Source organism: Dendropsophus ebraccatus, chromosome 7 (assembly GCF_027789765.1).
Source record: "Dendropsophus ebraccatus isolate aDenEbr1 chromosome 7, aDenEbr1.pat, whole genome shotgun sequence".
NCBI classification, from domain to species: Eukaryota; Metazoa; Chordata; class Amphibia; order Anura; family Hylidae; genus Dendropsophus; species Dendropsophus ebraccatus.
Window position 1 is genome coordinate 62,511,812 of NC_091460.1, and position 16,589 is coordinate 62,528,400.

Sequence of the window (16,589 nt, forward strand, 5' to 3'; positions counted from 1 at the left end):
CAGGGAGCTGCTGTCAGTATATACAGTGAGTACAGTTACTAATACGGTTCACTGAACTATTTAACTATAAAGTGGCCAACCCCTTTAAAGATGACAAGATGGCAGCTGTATGGCCCTATAATGTTCTTTCTGAATATGTCAGGAGGATATCTCAATGTATATCTCCAATGAAAGGCTCTGACATTTGCCACTGTATAGGCACACTACCGTGAGATACATCACCAATGTTGAAAGATTTATTCTCTGCATTTCTATACTGTTAAAAAAAAAGTACCAGCCCAAAGAATAGGTAAATCTGAGTTTTTAAATATGCTGAAATATATTAATCTTTTCCTTTACTATTTTGGTCTATTAGACATGCTGTGGAATCAGACAGGGTTATCGGTCAGAGCAATCCACTTTATTACTTTATAATCTACTTGACTTGGAAAACAGATTTCTGCTGTGACAACACAATACACAACACAATAAACTCATTTAGAGAAAACATGAATGACCTGACCTGTTTGCACATCATATTTTATTAGGGCTGCAAAACAAAAGATAATGTTTGAGAAGTATTGTGAAGTATAAGAATTCTTTACTAGACTGTGTAACAGAGCGCGTACAACATTCAGTACATTAAATATACTGTACACTCCCCAACACAAGCACACACACACACACAACAGGGAAAACATCTACACACTCAATACTGCTCTAACTATAATAACTATCAATGGGGATCAATATATAGGCTCAACAAATGCATTACAGACATAAGTACTAAAAACTACCATGAGTCCACAAAGTAAGCTGAAAGTATCTTATCAATCATACCAGCTTCAAGACATCCCTGGTAAAGTAGGGTACACAACTTTCAGCACAATAAACTTTATTCAGGTGGAAGTACAAGCATGTACTTCCATGTTCGAGAATGAAAACAGCAGCTAACAAATTTTACTTGATTTATTAGGAAAAGTGGCGGCAACAGCCACATCCAGCTAAAAATATAATGGCCAGATGGCCATAGCATCCTCCATTAAAGCCTAGAGGAAGTATGGTTCTTTCCATAGACCTGTCCTCAGACCACAAAGAAGAAGAGCTACAGATTAATGGACCCCCCTTCCCTTTAAGGTAGGAAGCTGCCCACAATTGAATGTAAAAAAAAATAAATATCCATCCATGCCATCCTACTTAGACCAAGAAATCCAGGCACTTCTTACAGTTATGCTTGACCTAGGGCAGCAATTTCCCTGTATGTCCCTGAGAAATCATTATTCCAGATACATAACATTTTACAGATATGTATAAAAACAGATTTTGATTTGTATGTAGCACAGTGCACTGTATAGAAAGCAAAATTGCAATATATAGGGTATGTTAGCTGAATCCTCTAACCCTAATATTAGTATATTAAACCTTGACGTCATGATCTGTAAAGCATCATTCTGTTTTTTCTTATTGGTTTTCTAGTAATAATTACAAGACCATAAACTTAAATATCTACCATGTATCTTCTGCTTTACATAAATTCCCCCAATTCTAATATCTGGCGCTCCTGAATGACATAGTGAGACCTTCTCAAACTTCAGTGACATGATGAAAACAAACACACATGGGGTCCTATGTCATTCATGAGAGATGGACTTGTTGTTGGATCCTTCTGTGTTCTGCCTGATTCCCTGCAACTTGGCCACAGCTGTGCCAAGCATTAGGGAATATCCCTCCCCTGTGAAAGTGGGGTAAGCTAGCATCTCTTTCTACATCTGTATCTTATACATTACTTCATTTCAGCAGCAATGCAGCGGTGTCATCTCATGTTACCCCTTACTCCCTTGTGCTGAATTAACTTCTGTAATTCATATTGATGGCATTTTAATACTATATAATTCAGTCTAGTGTAACTCAGTTGTGGAAATTATAGAGAAATAGTGGCATGACCTGGGTGAAGCTGCTTGGCACGTGTACTATACCTAGTTATACTATCATGTTCTTTTATTTAAAACACTTGTAACAACATAATAAAGTAACTCCAGTGAAGGTAAGCAATAATTTAGGTAAGCGGTAATTTAGCTCCGCTACACCTCAGTTCTAAATGATACACATAAGTAAAATATATCTTTATGTAGAAAGACTGGTGCTTGAAGTGTATATATATATATATATATATATATATATATATATATATATATATATATATATCACTTGCCTGCTCCAGTGCTCAGGGTGCTGGCCTCTAATAATCTCATTTACCAGCTGTCAGTTCCTACTTTCCCTGATGCATGGCATTTTAATGAGCCGTATTTGGAGAAAACCAAATTATGAGAACAGACAGGAAAGAGGAGTTCTCCATGTGTCTATGGAGAGGTCAGTAGGTTGTGCAGTCTCAGTGACAAACATACAAGGCACCTGACAGATGCCTGGTGGACTCCGCTGAACTAGGCACACACTATGGGTGACACTTACATCTGTATGTTTCTGGAGGTGTAGGAATTGGCAACTTACTAGAAAACAAAATATTAGGAACTATAAAAGACAACACTGCAAATGCAATGTAACAAATAAGGATGAATACAACCCATCTAATGAGAAGTGGATATCTGATATGTAGAAACAGAAATACTACACTAAACTTCTGGTGTTACTTTCTGGTCCCAACAAAGTTCTCACTGTATGACAGATGCAGAAGTCAGAGGCAGCACTGTATCTACCTCTAGTAATGCTACATGACACCCTTTCTGTATATCTGTGTGTTTCCCCATCTCCTTGTAGTTGCATCACTGTATCTACCTCTAGTAATGCTACATGACACCCTTTCTGTATATCTGTGTGTTTCTCCATCTCCTTGTAGTTGCATCACTGTATCTACCTCTAGTAATGCTACATGACACCCTTTCTGTATATCTGTGTGTTTCTCCATCTCCTTGTAGTTGCAGCACTGTATCTACCTCTAGTAATGCTACATGACACCCTTTTTGTATATCTGTGTGTTTCTCCATCTCCTTGTAGTTGCAGCACTGTATCTACCTCTACTAATGCTACATGACACCCTTTCTGTATATCTGTGTGTTTCCCCATCTCCTGGTAGTTGCAGCACTGTATCTACCTCTAGTAATGCTACATGACACCCTTTCTGTATATCTGTGTGTTTCTCCATCTCCTTGTAGTTGCATCACTGTATCTACCTCTAGTAATGCTACATGACACCCTTTCTGTATATCTGTGTGTTTCCCCATCTCCTGGTAGTTGCAGCACTGTATCTACCTCTAGTAATGCTACATGACACCCTTTCTGTATATCTGTGTGTTTCTCCATCTCCTTGTAGTTGCAGCACTGTATCTACCTCTACTAATGCTACATGACACCCTTTCTGTATATCTGTGTGTTTCTCCATCTCCTTGTAGTTGCAGCACTGTATCTACCTCTAGTAATGCTACATGACACCCTTTCTGTATATCTGTGTGTTTCTCCATCTCCTGGTAGTTGCAGCACTGTATCTACCTCTAGTAATGCTACATGACACCCTTTCTGTATATCTGTGTGTTTCTCCATCTCCTTGTAGTTGCAGCACTGTATCTACCTCTACTAATGCTACATGACACCCTTTCTGTATATCTGTGTGTTTCTCCATCTCCTTGTAGTTGCAGCACTGTATCTACCTCTAGTAATGCTACATGACACCCTTTTTGTATATCTGTGTGTTTCTCCATCTCCTTGTAGTTGCAGCACTGTATCTACCTCTACTAATGCTACATGACACCCTTTCTGTATATCTGTGTGTTTCCCCATCTCCTGGTAGTTGCAGCACTGTATCTACCTCTAGTAATGCTACATGACACCCTTTCTGTATATCTGTGTGTTTCTCCATCTCCTTGTAGTTGCAGCACTGTATCTACCTCTAGTAATGCTACATGACACCCTTTCTGTATATCTGTGTGTTTCCCCATCTCCTGGTAGTTGCAGCACTGTATCTACCTCTAGTAATGCTACATGACACCCTTTCTGTATATCTGTGTGTTTCTCCATCTCCTTGTAGTTGCAGCACTGTATCTACCTCTACTAATGCTACATGACACCCTTTCTGTATATCTGTGTGTTTCTCCATCTCCTTGTAGTTGCAGCACTGTATCTACCTCTAGTAATGCTACATGACACCCTTTTTGTATATCTGTGTGTTTCTCCATCTCCTTGTAGTTGCAGCACTGTATCTACCTCTAGTAATGCTACATGACACCCTTTCTGTATATCTGTGTGTTTCCCCATCTCCTTGTAGTTGCAGCACTGTATCTACCTCTAGTAATGCTACATGACACCCTTTCTGTATATCTGTGTGTTTCTCCATCTCCTTGTAGTTGCAGCACTGTATCTACCTCTACTAATGCTACATGACACCCTTTCTGTATATCTGTGTGTTTCTTTATCTGCTTGTAGTTGCAGCACTGTATCTACCTCTACTAATGCTACATGACACCCTTTCTGTATATCTGTGTGTTTCTCCATCAAGCTCTGAAGGATCCAGATGCCACCAGTTGCATACTTTTACAGTGTAATAGCTGTACAGTAAATTACAAAGAGTTTAGACTGGAAATGACACGCTGAGACTTGTAGTTCCACAGCAGAAGTACCAATAAGAGTATAGAATATCTGTGAGTGGAAATGACACGCTGAGACTTGTAGTTCTACAGCAGAAGTACCAATAAGAGTATAGAATATCTGTGAGTGGAAATGACACGCTGAGACTTGTAGTTCTACAGCAGAAATAACAATAAGAGTATAGAATATCTGTGAGTGGAAATGACAGGCTGAGACTTGTAGTTCTACAGCAGAAATAACAATAAGAGTATAGAATATCTGTGAGTGGAAATGACAGGCTGAGACTTGTAGTTCTACAGCAGAAGTACCAATAAGAGTATAGAATATGTGTGAGTGGAAGGCACTTGTTGCCGGAGGGGATCCTTACCTTCACAGATGCTTGTCCAGGATACTAAGAGGATGAGGAGGAGCAGCCCGCAGGTAGAATGCCCCCTGATGCAGCTGCTCTGGGCCGTGTCCTCACTGACCTTCTGCATAGCCAGCTGCCTGTCACAGGAGCCGGGGTTCAGCATGGCACAGTCTCCACTAACTCTATACCAGACACAGCGCTGAGAAGCCCTCCACCTGCTCGCAGCTTCTTGTAGTGTGAATGCGGCGCTGCGGGGCTGCGCGCTTTTATAGTGGGACCATGTGGAGGAGCAGATGCGGTGCGCACGGCTACAACCCGCGTCATCAGCGCCCCCTGCCCATCACCGGGGGCGCACATCTGGCGCTATCTGTCCAATTATTCTGGATCTACACTGACTACTGTCACCGCAGCAATAAGCAAGTGAAGAACTTAGAGGGAATTTATTAAAACAAGTTATTCGGTGCACAGGTATAGTGGTCTTTAGTACATTTACAAACTCTACAGTGCATCAGTATGATATAGTGATTAGTGCATCAATATATAGTGATTAGTGCATCAATATGATATAGTGATTAGTGCATCAATATGATATAGTGATTAGTGCATCAATATGATATAGTAATTAGTGCATCAGTATGATATAGTGATTAGTGCATCAGTATGATATAGTGATTAGTGCATCAATATGATATAGTGATTAGTGCATCAATATGATATAGTGATTAGTGCATCAATATGATATAGTGATTAGTGCATCAATAAGATAGTGATTAGTGCATTAATATATAGTGATTAGTGCATCAGTATGATATAGTGATTAGTGCATTAATATATAGTGATTAGTGCATCAGTATGATATAGTGATTAGTGCATTAATATATAGTGATTAGTGCATCAATATGATATAGTGATTAGTGCATCAATATGATATAGTGATTAGTGCATCAGTATGATATAGTGATTAGTGCATCAGTATGATATAGTGATTAGTGCATCAATATGATATAGTGATTAGTGCATCAGTATGATATAGTGATTAGTGCATCAGTATGATATAGTGATTAGTGCATCAGTATGATATAGTGATTAGTGCATCAATATGATATAGTGATTAGTGCATCCATATGATATAGTGATTAGTGCATCAATATGATATAGTGATTAGTGCATCAATATGATATAGTGATTAGTGCATCAGTATGATATAGTGATTAGTGCATCAGTATGATATAGTGATTAGTGCATCAATAAGATAGTGATTAGTGCATTAATATATAGTGATTAGTGCATCAGTATGATATAGTGATTAGTGCATTAATATATAGTGATTAGTGCATCAGTATGATATAGTGATTAGTGCATCAGTATGATATAGTGATTAGTGCATCAGTATGATATAGTGATTAGTGCATCAGTATGATATAGTGATTAGTGCATCAGTATGATATAGTGATTAGTGCATTAATATATAGTGATTAGTGCATCAATATGATATAGTGATTAGTGCATCAATATGATATAGTGATTAGTGCATCAGTATGATATAGTGATTAGTGCATCAGTATGATATAGTGATTAGTGCATCAGTATGATATAGTGATTAGTGCATCAATATGATATAGTGATTAGTGCATCCATATGATATAGTGATTAGTGCATCAATATGATATAGTGATTAGTGCATCAATATGATATAGTGATTAGTGCATCAGTATGATATAGTGATTAGTGCATCAGTATGATATAGTGATTAGTGCATCAATATGATATAGTGATTAGTGCATCCATATGATATAGTGATTAGTGCATCAGTATGATATAGTGATTAGTGCATCCGTATGATATAGTGATTCGTGCATCAGTATGATATAGTGATTAGTGCATCAGTATGATATAGTGATTAGTGCATCAGTATGATATAGTGATTAGTGCATCAGTATGATATAGTGATTAGTGCATCAGTATGATATAGTGATTAGTGCATCAGTACGATATAGTGATTAGTGCATCAGTATGATATAGTGATTAGTGCATCAGTATGATATAGTGATTAGTGCATCAGTATGATATAGTGATTAGTGCATCCATATGATATAGTGATTAGTGCATCAGTATGATATAGTGATTAGTGCATCAGTATGATATAGTGATTAGTGCATCAGTATGATATAGTGATTAGTGCATCAGTACGATATAGTGATTAGTGCATCAGTACGATATAGTGATTAGTGCATCAGTACGATATAGTGATTAGTGCATCAGTATGATATAGTGATTAGTGCATCAGTATGATATAGTGATTAGTGCATCAGTATGATATAGTGATTAGTGCATCAGTATGATATAGTGATTAGTGCATCAGTATGATATAGTGATTAGTGCATCAGTATGATATAGTGATTAGTGCATCAGTATGATATAGTGATTAGTGCATCCATATGATATAGTGATTAGTGCATCAATATGATATAGTGATTAGTGCATCAGTACGATATAGTGATTAGTGCATCAGTATGATATAGTGATTAGTGCATCAGTATGATATAGTGATTAGTGCATCAGTATGATATAGTGATTAGTGCATCAGTATGATATAGTGATTAGTGCATCAGTATGATATACTGTAGTGATCTACAGGGAGCGGATCAGTCAGGGAGAGGACTGCGGGTAGCTGGACCTGTCCATGGTGCTGATTTGCTGCTGTAGTTACTCCTTACTCGGCTCTGTCCATCCACACTGCACTGTGCTCAGGTCTCCACCAGCTCTGCTGTTCTTATAGTTTAACATTATTATTATTATTATTATTATTATTATTATTATTATTATTCACTTGAATTAATTTTACTACCTAAAACCACCCACAATTTACCTAAAACCTTTACTATGAAACATAATGTAACCTATTGAAAATACTAAAAACTATGGACAACTTCAGAATTGTTTTTTATTCTTAGTTTATATTTATGTTCACATTGTCTCCTTAATTTTTATGTTCACTTCCTCTTCTATAGCCTCTACTGCTTCTGTGTGAGCTCTACTTTCTCTATACACATATAGGCATACATGGTTCTCCCCTGAAGACTTCCTTGTATCTGTCTCCATTCTCTCTCCAGGTTGTGTTGACTATCCCCCAAGGATTGTCTCCATTCTTTCAGCTTGTGGCTCAATGCTGTTTTGGCAAAGACTAACAGAGCAGAAAGCCCACCTATTGCATTTATCCTATCGTTCTCTGAGTAGCAGCCAAATAGGAGGACATTTTTAATGTAGACTATTTACAAAGTTGCATTCAGGAAACAAAGCAAAAAATAATTCATTGCAAAGGTTGAAGAATGCACAGATATACCATGGAAGAAAAGGAAAAGGTTTAAATCAAGTGGTGTCAGAAAGTTATACAAATTTGTAAGTTACTTATATTTTAAACCATATTCATCTACCTTTTCCCCCTCCCCAAGTGGCAGGCGCTGTTCATCTGCTGAGCTGAAGTCCTTCCAGGTCGTTTGTTCCAAAATACACCCAGTGCCTTGGTTTAGTAAAAAGGCCACGCCTCCTTGACTCCACTATGGTGCGGATTAAACATTGTTATTTTGCCAAACCAAGCCACTGGGCACATTTTGGAACACACACCCGGGAGGGACTTCAGCCCAGCAGACAGATGGTACCTGGGAATGGGGTGTTCGCTTGCTTTAAAAAAAAAAAATTCCAGTCTTTTAGTACTCCAGTACGGCTGCTGCATGTCAGCAATGTATTCTTTACAAGTCATTAAAGCATAAGGCTATGTTTTTCTTGATAGTTTATATTTTTTTTAAATGACACCTATCATTTTGAGGCCAAGAAAAAATTAATAATAATTGTTATTAATATTTGTCATGAACATGTGTGTAAATGACATCTGTTATTCCATAAACTTCAATGCAATTCATTGAAGTAAATTAAAACAAAAAGCAGACGCATTTTTCCTTTTTTTTTGTTAAGTGTGAATATAGCCTTACAGTCATTTACAAAAACTTTTAACACCTTCACACCTTCAATGTAGCCTATCCCTTGCAATGAGTCGAAGCAAGTGCTGCCTGAGGGAGTGAAGCATGGACCCTTATAAAAAGTTTGGCTTGAAATTGAGGTTCTCTTCTGTTGGACCTTTGGGGCTGATTATAGTACCATAGCCCTGGCCAGTCCAACAATGTCACTACTTCTACTGCACAACTACACTGCTGGCTTCTTCATTGGATACTTTCCACCCCTGTGTACCCTCTAACATATGTTCAAGAGAAAGCTTTATAAGCAATGAACATTATTGTGAAAAATGTACTGTAGATACCAATGTACATATTGGTAATGTCAAAAGTTTGGTTTAGAGCCTAAGGGGGGATTTGCCAAGTCTCAAACAAATCCTTGTAACTGTGTCCCACACCTGACTTATAGGAGTCCGGTTAATCTGAGGCTGCCGTGTAGGGACTCCTATACTTTTCTATGCTTAATAAATAAGAATCTTCAAATAGTTGTAATTTTGGATTGAAGAAAACCATAAAGATCCATAAAATATAAATAATCTATTATTGTCATATTGGAAAAGTAAATGTTCCCCAAAAGTGTAATACTGGGATGACTTTCCAAAACCGCTTTGACTGGAAATAGAATAGTAATAAGGATGTGCAGTATTCCTGCAAACTACGTAAAATTAATTTCATCAAATCATTACAAAGAAAAGAACAGTCACTTAATGTTTAATTACGGGTGTTGTGTTTCTGACCAGTTTGCTAATATTTAGCCTTTTTCCTGTAAGTCCGCTTTCTGTCTTTAACTAATATGTTAATCTATGTGTCACGAATGAGAGTGTCTTGCTTTAGGTTTTTCCATATTATGATTCATATGTATGTGGGAATGTGAATGCTGATGTGCCCTCTAAAATCCTTTACTCATACATAATATTGGCTGGTATCAAACTGGCATATTTCGGAGAATTGCATATAATGTGTATAGATGAGCTTATATCATAGACTTGGAGGCTATATGCTTGCTGTATACAGTATGAATGCTGTAGGTCTAGATTTGATTGTGAAGTATATGTATGCATGCATGTCTATGGTTGTGTAACTTATTGCTAATTCTTGGATTCTGGTTACCAAGAATACATAATACACAGCAACAGAAGTGAACAGATTTTTTTTTATTTATATGTGCGACTGCTTCAAGGAGTCATCAGGGATTTTTTTTTTAAATTTATGGCCTACTATTAGAGTAGGTCCTTAATGTACAATATCAATAAAGGGGCCTGATTCTTGGGACCCCAAGGATCAACAGGTGTAATGCCACTAGTAGCATTGCAGAACCTTCACTCCAGTGCCTGACGTAGCAGCAACCATATAACTGTTAGTGGACCTGGCACCAGAACTGTAGTTATACATTTGTTCATAAATCGCAGGTTAATGGATGCGGGTTGTTTGCCAACAAATTACATGTAATTAGCTTAAAAAGTGGAAACTTATATTTTATTGCCCAACAAAAGTTATGAAAATTACTAATAGACACTTATGGGAGATGCACGTATAGCGCATTTTGCCTGCACTTACTACAGCATGGCGTGTTCAGGTCTCTGTAAAGTTGGTAATGTCACGTCACATAAACTGCGGATACCTGCTGCTCCAGTCTGTCCCACCACTGCAGCAGGTGTCCGCAGTTTATGTGACGTGACATCGCCAACTTTACAGAGATCTGAACAGGCCATGCTGTAGTAAATGCAGGGAAAATGCACTAAAGGTGCATTTCCCATAATAAGTGTCTATAAGTTATTTTCATAACCTTTGTTGGGTAATAACATATCTTAAAATGATTTTGCCCAGACTTCCCCTTTAAATTGATACTGTGACCCCCTTTACTCTCACTTAAAGTTTTACCGTCACCCCCTTTTTGCATTCTTACTTCTTTACACAGGTGTAATTGGTATCATACGTCATGGTGCTTGTTCAAGTAATCTTTTATCAACCGCAGATTGTGCTAAGTGGGCGGGGCTTCACGGCCACAGCGCCACCGTTGGCCTCCCCTCTGTAATGTCATGTCACCCACTTGACGCCCATTTGTATGGGCCGACCTAGAGGGGGTGGGGCCTAGACCTTTAGGCCAGCCTGTTCCAATGGTCGATGAGGGGGCAGGGCCTAGGTGCATATGATGTAATTGGGCGGGGCTACGGTGGCACTGTGGGCAAGGCTACGTGGCACTGTTGCTGTGAAGCCCCGCCCACTTAGCACAATCTGCAGTTGATAAAAGATCACTTTTTACTGGAACAAGCACCATAACGTATGATATAAAATAAGGTATGGAAACTGCTAAATTTACCCTTTACACCTGTGTAGAGAAGAAAGTGCCTGATTTATAACAGTGTCTTAGGCTGTTAATAATAATAATAATAATAATAATAATTGATAAATCTGTTGTATTCTTACAATGAATTTTATTTTAATAGAATCAGAAGATTTGGCCCAGCTCCTAGTGGGAGGTAGGACCCATTTAATGTCTTTACATACAGCCATATATGCACCCAGAAGGCATTTCACACCTTATTGGGTGTACTTCAAAAGAACAAGCACATCAGTTTTTTTTGTCTGTAAATCAGGATCCTGATTTACGGACAGAAATCAAGGACCAAGTGATTTCTATGGATTATCAATACATTTTGTAAATGGATCTGTTTTTGACCACTGATCCGTTCCACAAAAAAGTAGGACCTGCACTTATGTGGACCGAATGGTCCATATAAGTGAATGGGAGCTCCAGTAGAAGTCAATAGGTCAGTTTTTAACCCTAGGCAGGCTCCACCTTGTGACCATTTATTATTATGTTTTTTTGGATCCTCAAAAACTGATGCCATACTGATGGTTTCTCCAAGACATCACTGATCCTGATATCTGAGGTCTGAAAAGAAACACTGATGTGTGATTGGCTGAGCACAGTTATGCTCAGCCAATCGCGGCTGAGTAGCTGATGACGTGGCAGAGGGCTGCCGGCACTAGGGACGGTCGGAGCGGTTCGGCCGTCCGTCCAAGGATGACATCATGGCACAAGAAGGCGGACGGGGGTCGGCTAGAGGCAGGTATGTATAGAGCACTACACTTCCGTGTCTGGTGTGGGTGGGGGGAAACACGGGGAAGGGGGCGATTCACTAACATAACATACATTACAAAGTTGTATAACTTTGTAATGTGTGTTATTTAGTGAATAATTGTTTAGCGCCGCGCTACCCCTTTAATATGGCAGAAGCGCTCTTAGTTATCTAGGCAATTTTTTTTTTCTTTTCGACAATCATTTAAGGCTGTCATGTCTGTACTTAAAAAGCAGCACTATTTGGTCATTTTATATTGTGTATAAGGCATTTTGCCTCTGTTTTCACCTCTGCAGGCTCCATCTCTAATTTTCAGTTGTCCCTGGGTTAGTGAGTAGAGACTAGTTGCTATGATGTCGCCGTACAGTAAACACATACACACAACAGCAGATCCCGTATCTCTATATCTTTATGATACAGTCTCAGAAGCAGCAGAAGCATGGAGAACATTATATAGCAGTAGCAAGCAATGCAAGCAGTGAACCCGGTACTGGGGTGAGAAATAAGGCTTTTTCAAGATCTTTCAGCAGTTTCACTCTCTGCCTAGTTTCTTTAATGGATTTCAGAGTTTTTGCCTATTTATTTTCTAAGGCTCTTACCTTTTTTCCCTTTAGATATTGTTGTTTGTTTCTCTGCAGTTTTCCTTCCATTTAAGCCATTATGCAATCCCCTGTCATTGGCTCCTGCCATCTAATGGTGAGTTGCCATTTTGCTTCTGGCATTGATAATGTGCCTGTATCATTTTCTCATGTACTGCTGACTAGTCAGCCTACTTTGCCCTTTTATATGTTCCAGGTGTATCTGAGTACTGGAACCCATTGTTGGGACTCCTGGTCTATCCTGGGTCTGCAGTTTACCAGTTTATCAGCACCCTTACAAGGAGGCTGATCTTCTTGCATAAGGATTTCTACTTTCTGTTTCTGTTTTCCCAGGTATTTATCCAATTAGAAGCTGAAGTCAATAGCAGCAGCTTATTCATGTTTTAGAGCAGGAGGGGTCTCCTTCTTTCCCCCCACTGGTGTTCCTACAACATGATCAAAGGGTATCAATAGGTTTCCATGTCATATAACTATTTGCGACCAGCTCTCCGCCTTACCCCCGAAAATTAGCTTTTAAATTTACCACATTGCATGCTAATAACCACGATGAAGGGGGCCGTTCTGTAATCTTTTAGGGATGCTGACGTAAACCCTAGGCCGGACATGCAGTATGGCAGTGTCAAGTCTGTGCACCATTTTGGGTGCAGCCTAGGGATGACATCAGTGTCTGTACAAGATTACAGGACGGCTGCCCTCCTTGATGCTGCAAGCTTTGTCATTGTAATCAAGCCTCTCTGGAGCTGAAGTCTCCCACCAGCCATGGCTGCTTGGCAGAAGAGGACCACCCAGATGACTGGATATAATAATTAGCATGTGGTGCGGGGGATTTAAAAATTCATGTTTTGTTTTGGGTCTGGGAGAAGAGCTGGTACTGATTAGTTTTATGGTCACAATCAGGGGGCTTTATAGCACTGTATGTAACACTGCAGGGACATTTGGCAGTAACTGGCTCCCTTTAATCTTGATGTATTCCTAACATTTTGCTTTGTGACATTGGAACCTGGATCACGGACCCTGGAGATGATTCATTCACCTCCCATTGCATAGGCAGCATGATATTGATCAGAGGTTTCCTTCAAGGAAGTAAATGTAATACGATTGCATAGTTGCCAACAGTCCCAGGTTTGCTGGATCTGTCACGATTTTAAAGGGACAGTGCAGAGAAATTAATGTTCTGGGCTTGTGCTGGGAAGCCCCGCCCTCGGGATGCCCCACCCCTCTTCTATTAACTATAAAACATTCTCAATAAGTGCTTAAAGCTAAGTTTTAACTTGTTTCCTTTTCAGCAGCATGCCCCTCGGCCCCCAGCCCAGCACATCTGTACACCATGCTGTACAGTTTACAGTACACACATGTGCAAGAGATTTTAAGTGCCTGTTGGAGATGATGTGCAACCATGCAAACAATAAAAGTAACAGAAAATCTATTAGCAGCCAGATATAGCAGTATATGCTCAATGCTGGATTACCAGAAGTTAAAGTACCTCTCTGTACGGCGTCATTCCAATACAATGTTATTCAAATCTGACTAGTCCCTATGTAATCTCTTCTCTGGCTTTCCTGCATCTAAAGAGAGCACTCTCATAGAAATGCATTGAAGACACTAACTTCTGGTCTTCAAAAGTCAGAGGCCAGAAGAAAGTGACAAAAGCGTCAGCAGGAGCACTGGAGTCACATTGGTGCTGTGGGAAACTGATCATCATGGGTGAGAATGTGGTGTCTCACCACGGATGTTATTATTTTATACACCCCTTGCAAAAGCCTATACTACAAGTTAACATGGTAATGAAGTGATACTTAAGTTTTACCACTAGATGCCACTATTATCTGTATATGCACTTGTATATAACACAGCTGTATTGAACAAGGGGTTATTGCTTGTAATAATATGTGCAACAATGCAAGCTCTCTTTTCTTCTTTACCTATCTCTATTCTCCTTTTTTCTTTACACTTTCTTCTCCACCACTCACAGGGGACATTACACCTCCTGTAGGAAGTTGTCACATGAGGAGAGAAGTGCACGCCCACACTTAGTAAGTCTTGCCCAAGTCTTGGTGGAGATAGGATGCAAGACAAGACGGTCCCTGCTGTAGTTCAGCTGGTCCCTGGCTCTGCCAGGTCCCCTCTCCAGTCAGTATCCAGTGTAGTCTAGTCAGGAGTGTGGGAGTGGATGGACGCACATAGGAGACAGAGAGACTTTTCTTTTAGACGCTATCTTTGGTCCAACTATGCAGTGCTAAACTACTCAAGAGAGGACAAGTCAGAGAACACCCCAACCCACGCTGTGAACACTTCTAAAAGTGCAGGACAGTATCCTGAAACAAGGGAAACTGATCCGGATAGAACAAAGTTGCTACAAGCCTATGTACTCTTGCAGCGCAGGTGTAACCAGGTAAACTTGGCCACCTTGCTCAACTCAGGTAACAAGGTCTGGGGCTTGTGTCACCCTAATAGGATGAGTCGCCTGACACTGTAGGGCAACAGGTGGTATCACGAAAACAAAGGTTGAAACACGGGCACAAGTATCTTTCTACTTTCAAGTATTCTTCAGTATTCTACTTCTTCTTCTAAAGTTCTGGCAGAGCACACTTCTACCCTGGGTTGGGACTCTCAGCACAGAGTCCTCTCCACTACATTGAACTCGCAGCACCAACTCTTCTTTACTGTTCTCAGCACACTCTACTTTTTAGCACACAACCAAGTCAGCTCAGCTCTTCTACCCCAAAGGCTCTTAGCGCAGATTCTGTTATTTCACGACTATTTTCTATGATCAGCTATTGTACAAAGCATTCTCACAGTAAAGAATGTTTTATTTATGACAACAGGACTCAGTGATCATTGTTCCGGCACCTACACAGTCACTACTCTATCCTTGGGTCATCTCCCCTTTCTGTGGGTGGTGGTACCGATAGTCCAGGTGGGTCATAGTTTCAATCTGGACCACCGTGATAAGTACCCAAGGGACCCCCTCACAGCCCAGCAGGTCACCGACCACAGGGGAAAGGACATAGCTAGCCACCTTAAACTAAAAGCAGGTGTGCCTCCATACCTGTGTGCCCCACATATGAAACATATGTAGAATTGCCTGTCCCCTCAGATGTGAATGTAGTAGAGGGTAATTTGTAAAATGCAGCAGAGTGAGATTTGTCATTCGAATCAATTCATTCCCTTTTGCCCAGTGACAAACCAAGCGCTGCATACAATACCCAGAAATACCCCACCTAGTGACAAGCCACACCTACAATAGACCATACCCACACAAAAAATGCCCCCAATAAGCCACACCTTTCATCATCAAGCCAAGTGTCCCTGGAAAAAATGTTCACATAATTGGCAAATATGCGACTGTCTATATACGGATCTGACTTTTCTATACCATTAGGGTATACACATTGTTGAGATGGATTCATGCTTTGCAATGAAGCAAGAAGTAAGTACCAGTGCTCAGGGGAGTGTTTGGACATAAAGAAGGGAGACAGAGGGAACGGTTTAATAGTGTGTGGCAGGTGACACAAGGACAGCCAAGAGACTGATTGCTGCAACAATACAGGGAGACGAGGGAAGTCACAGAATGCAACAATAACCAGTGGCATGTGCAGTGTTAAAGGGAATCTATCATAAAGCTGTCAGTCAGTGGCAGGTGGGTGGTCCAAAGAAGTGAACAGTCTGAGGTCTACAGCATAAATCTGTTAACAGATTCCCTTTAAGAGTTGAACACTTTACCAATTATCAAGAATGTCAGAGGATGAAGAATGATACTAATAAGATCCGGGTATAATAAATAGCATGTCCTGCTTGACAGATGATCCTCTGTTATGTATGTGTCTGCTCAGTCCAGTTTCCTGACATTGGGTCTGTATTGTGCTAAATGACTTAATATCAACTAAACAAGTTACCGCAGCCCTGGTGCCGATGTGAATCCATCCAATGGAGAGTTATTAAATGTAACTCTTTGCAGTCTCCATTATTAGAT

The 16,589-nt window shown here is 39.8% G+C and overlaps 1 protein-coding gene across 2 annotated transcripts in view; it reads right to left on the minus strand.

Moving 5' to 3' along the window:
- NMU (neuromedin U) overlaps positions 1–5,168 on the minus strand; it is a 39,601-nt gene extending 34,433 nt beyond the window's left edge. For both annotated transcript variants that reach the window (XM_069976539.1, XM_069976538.1), the window contains exon 1: positions 4,943–5,168. In XM_069976539.1, the coding sequence (XP_069832640.1) occupies positions 4,943–5,087 (145 nt within the window). In that variant the 5' untranslated portion in view covers positions 5,088–5,168. The remainder of the gene's footprint in view (positions 1–4,942) is intronic.
- Positions 5,169–16,589: the final 11,421 nt, after the last annotated feature.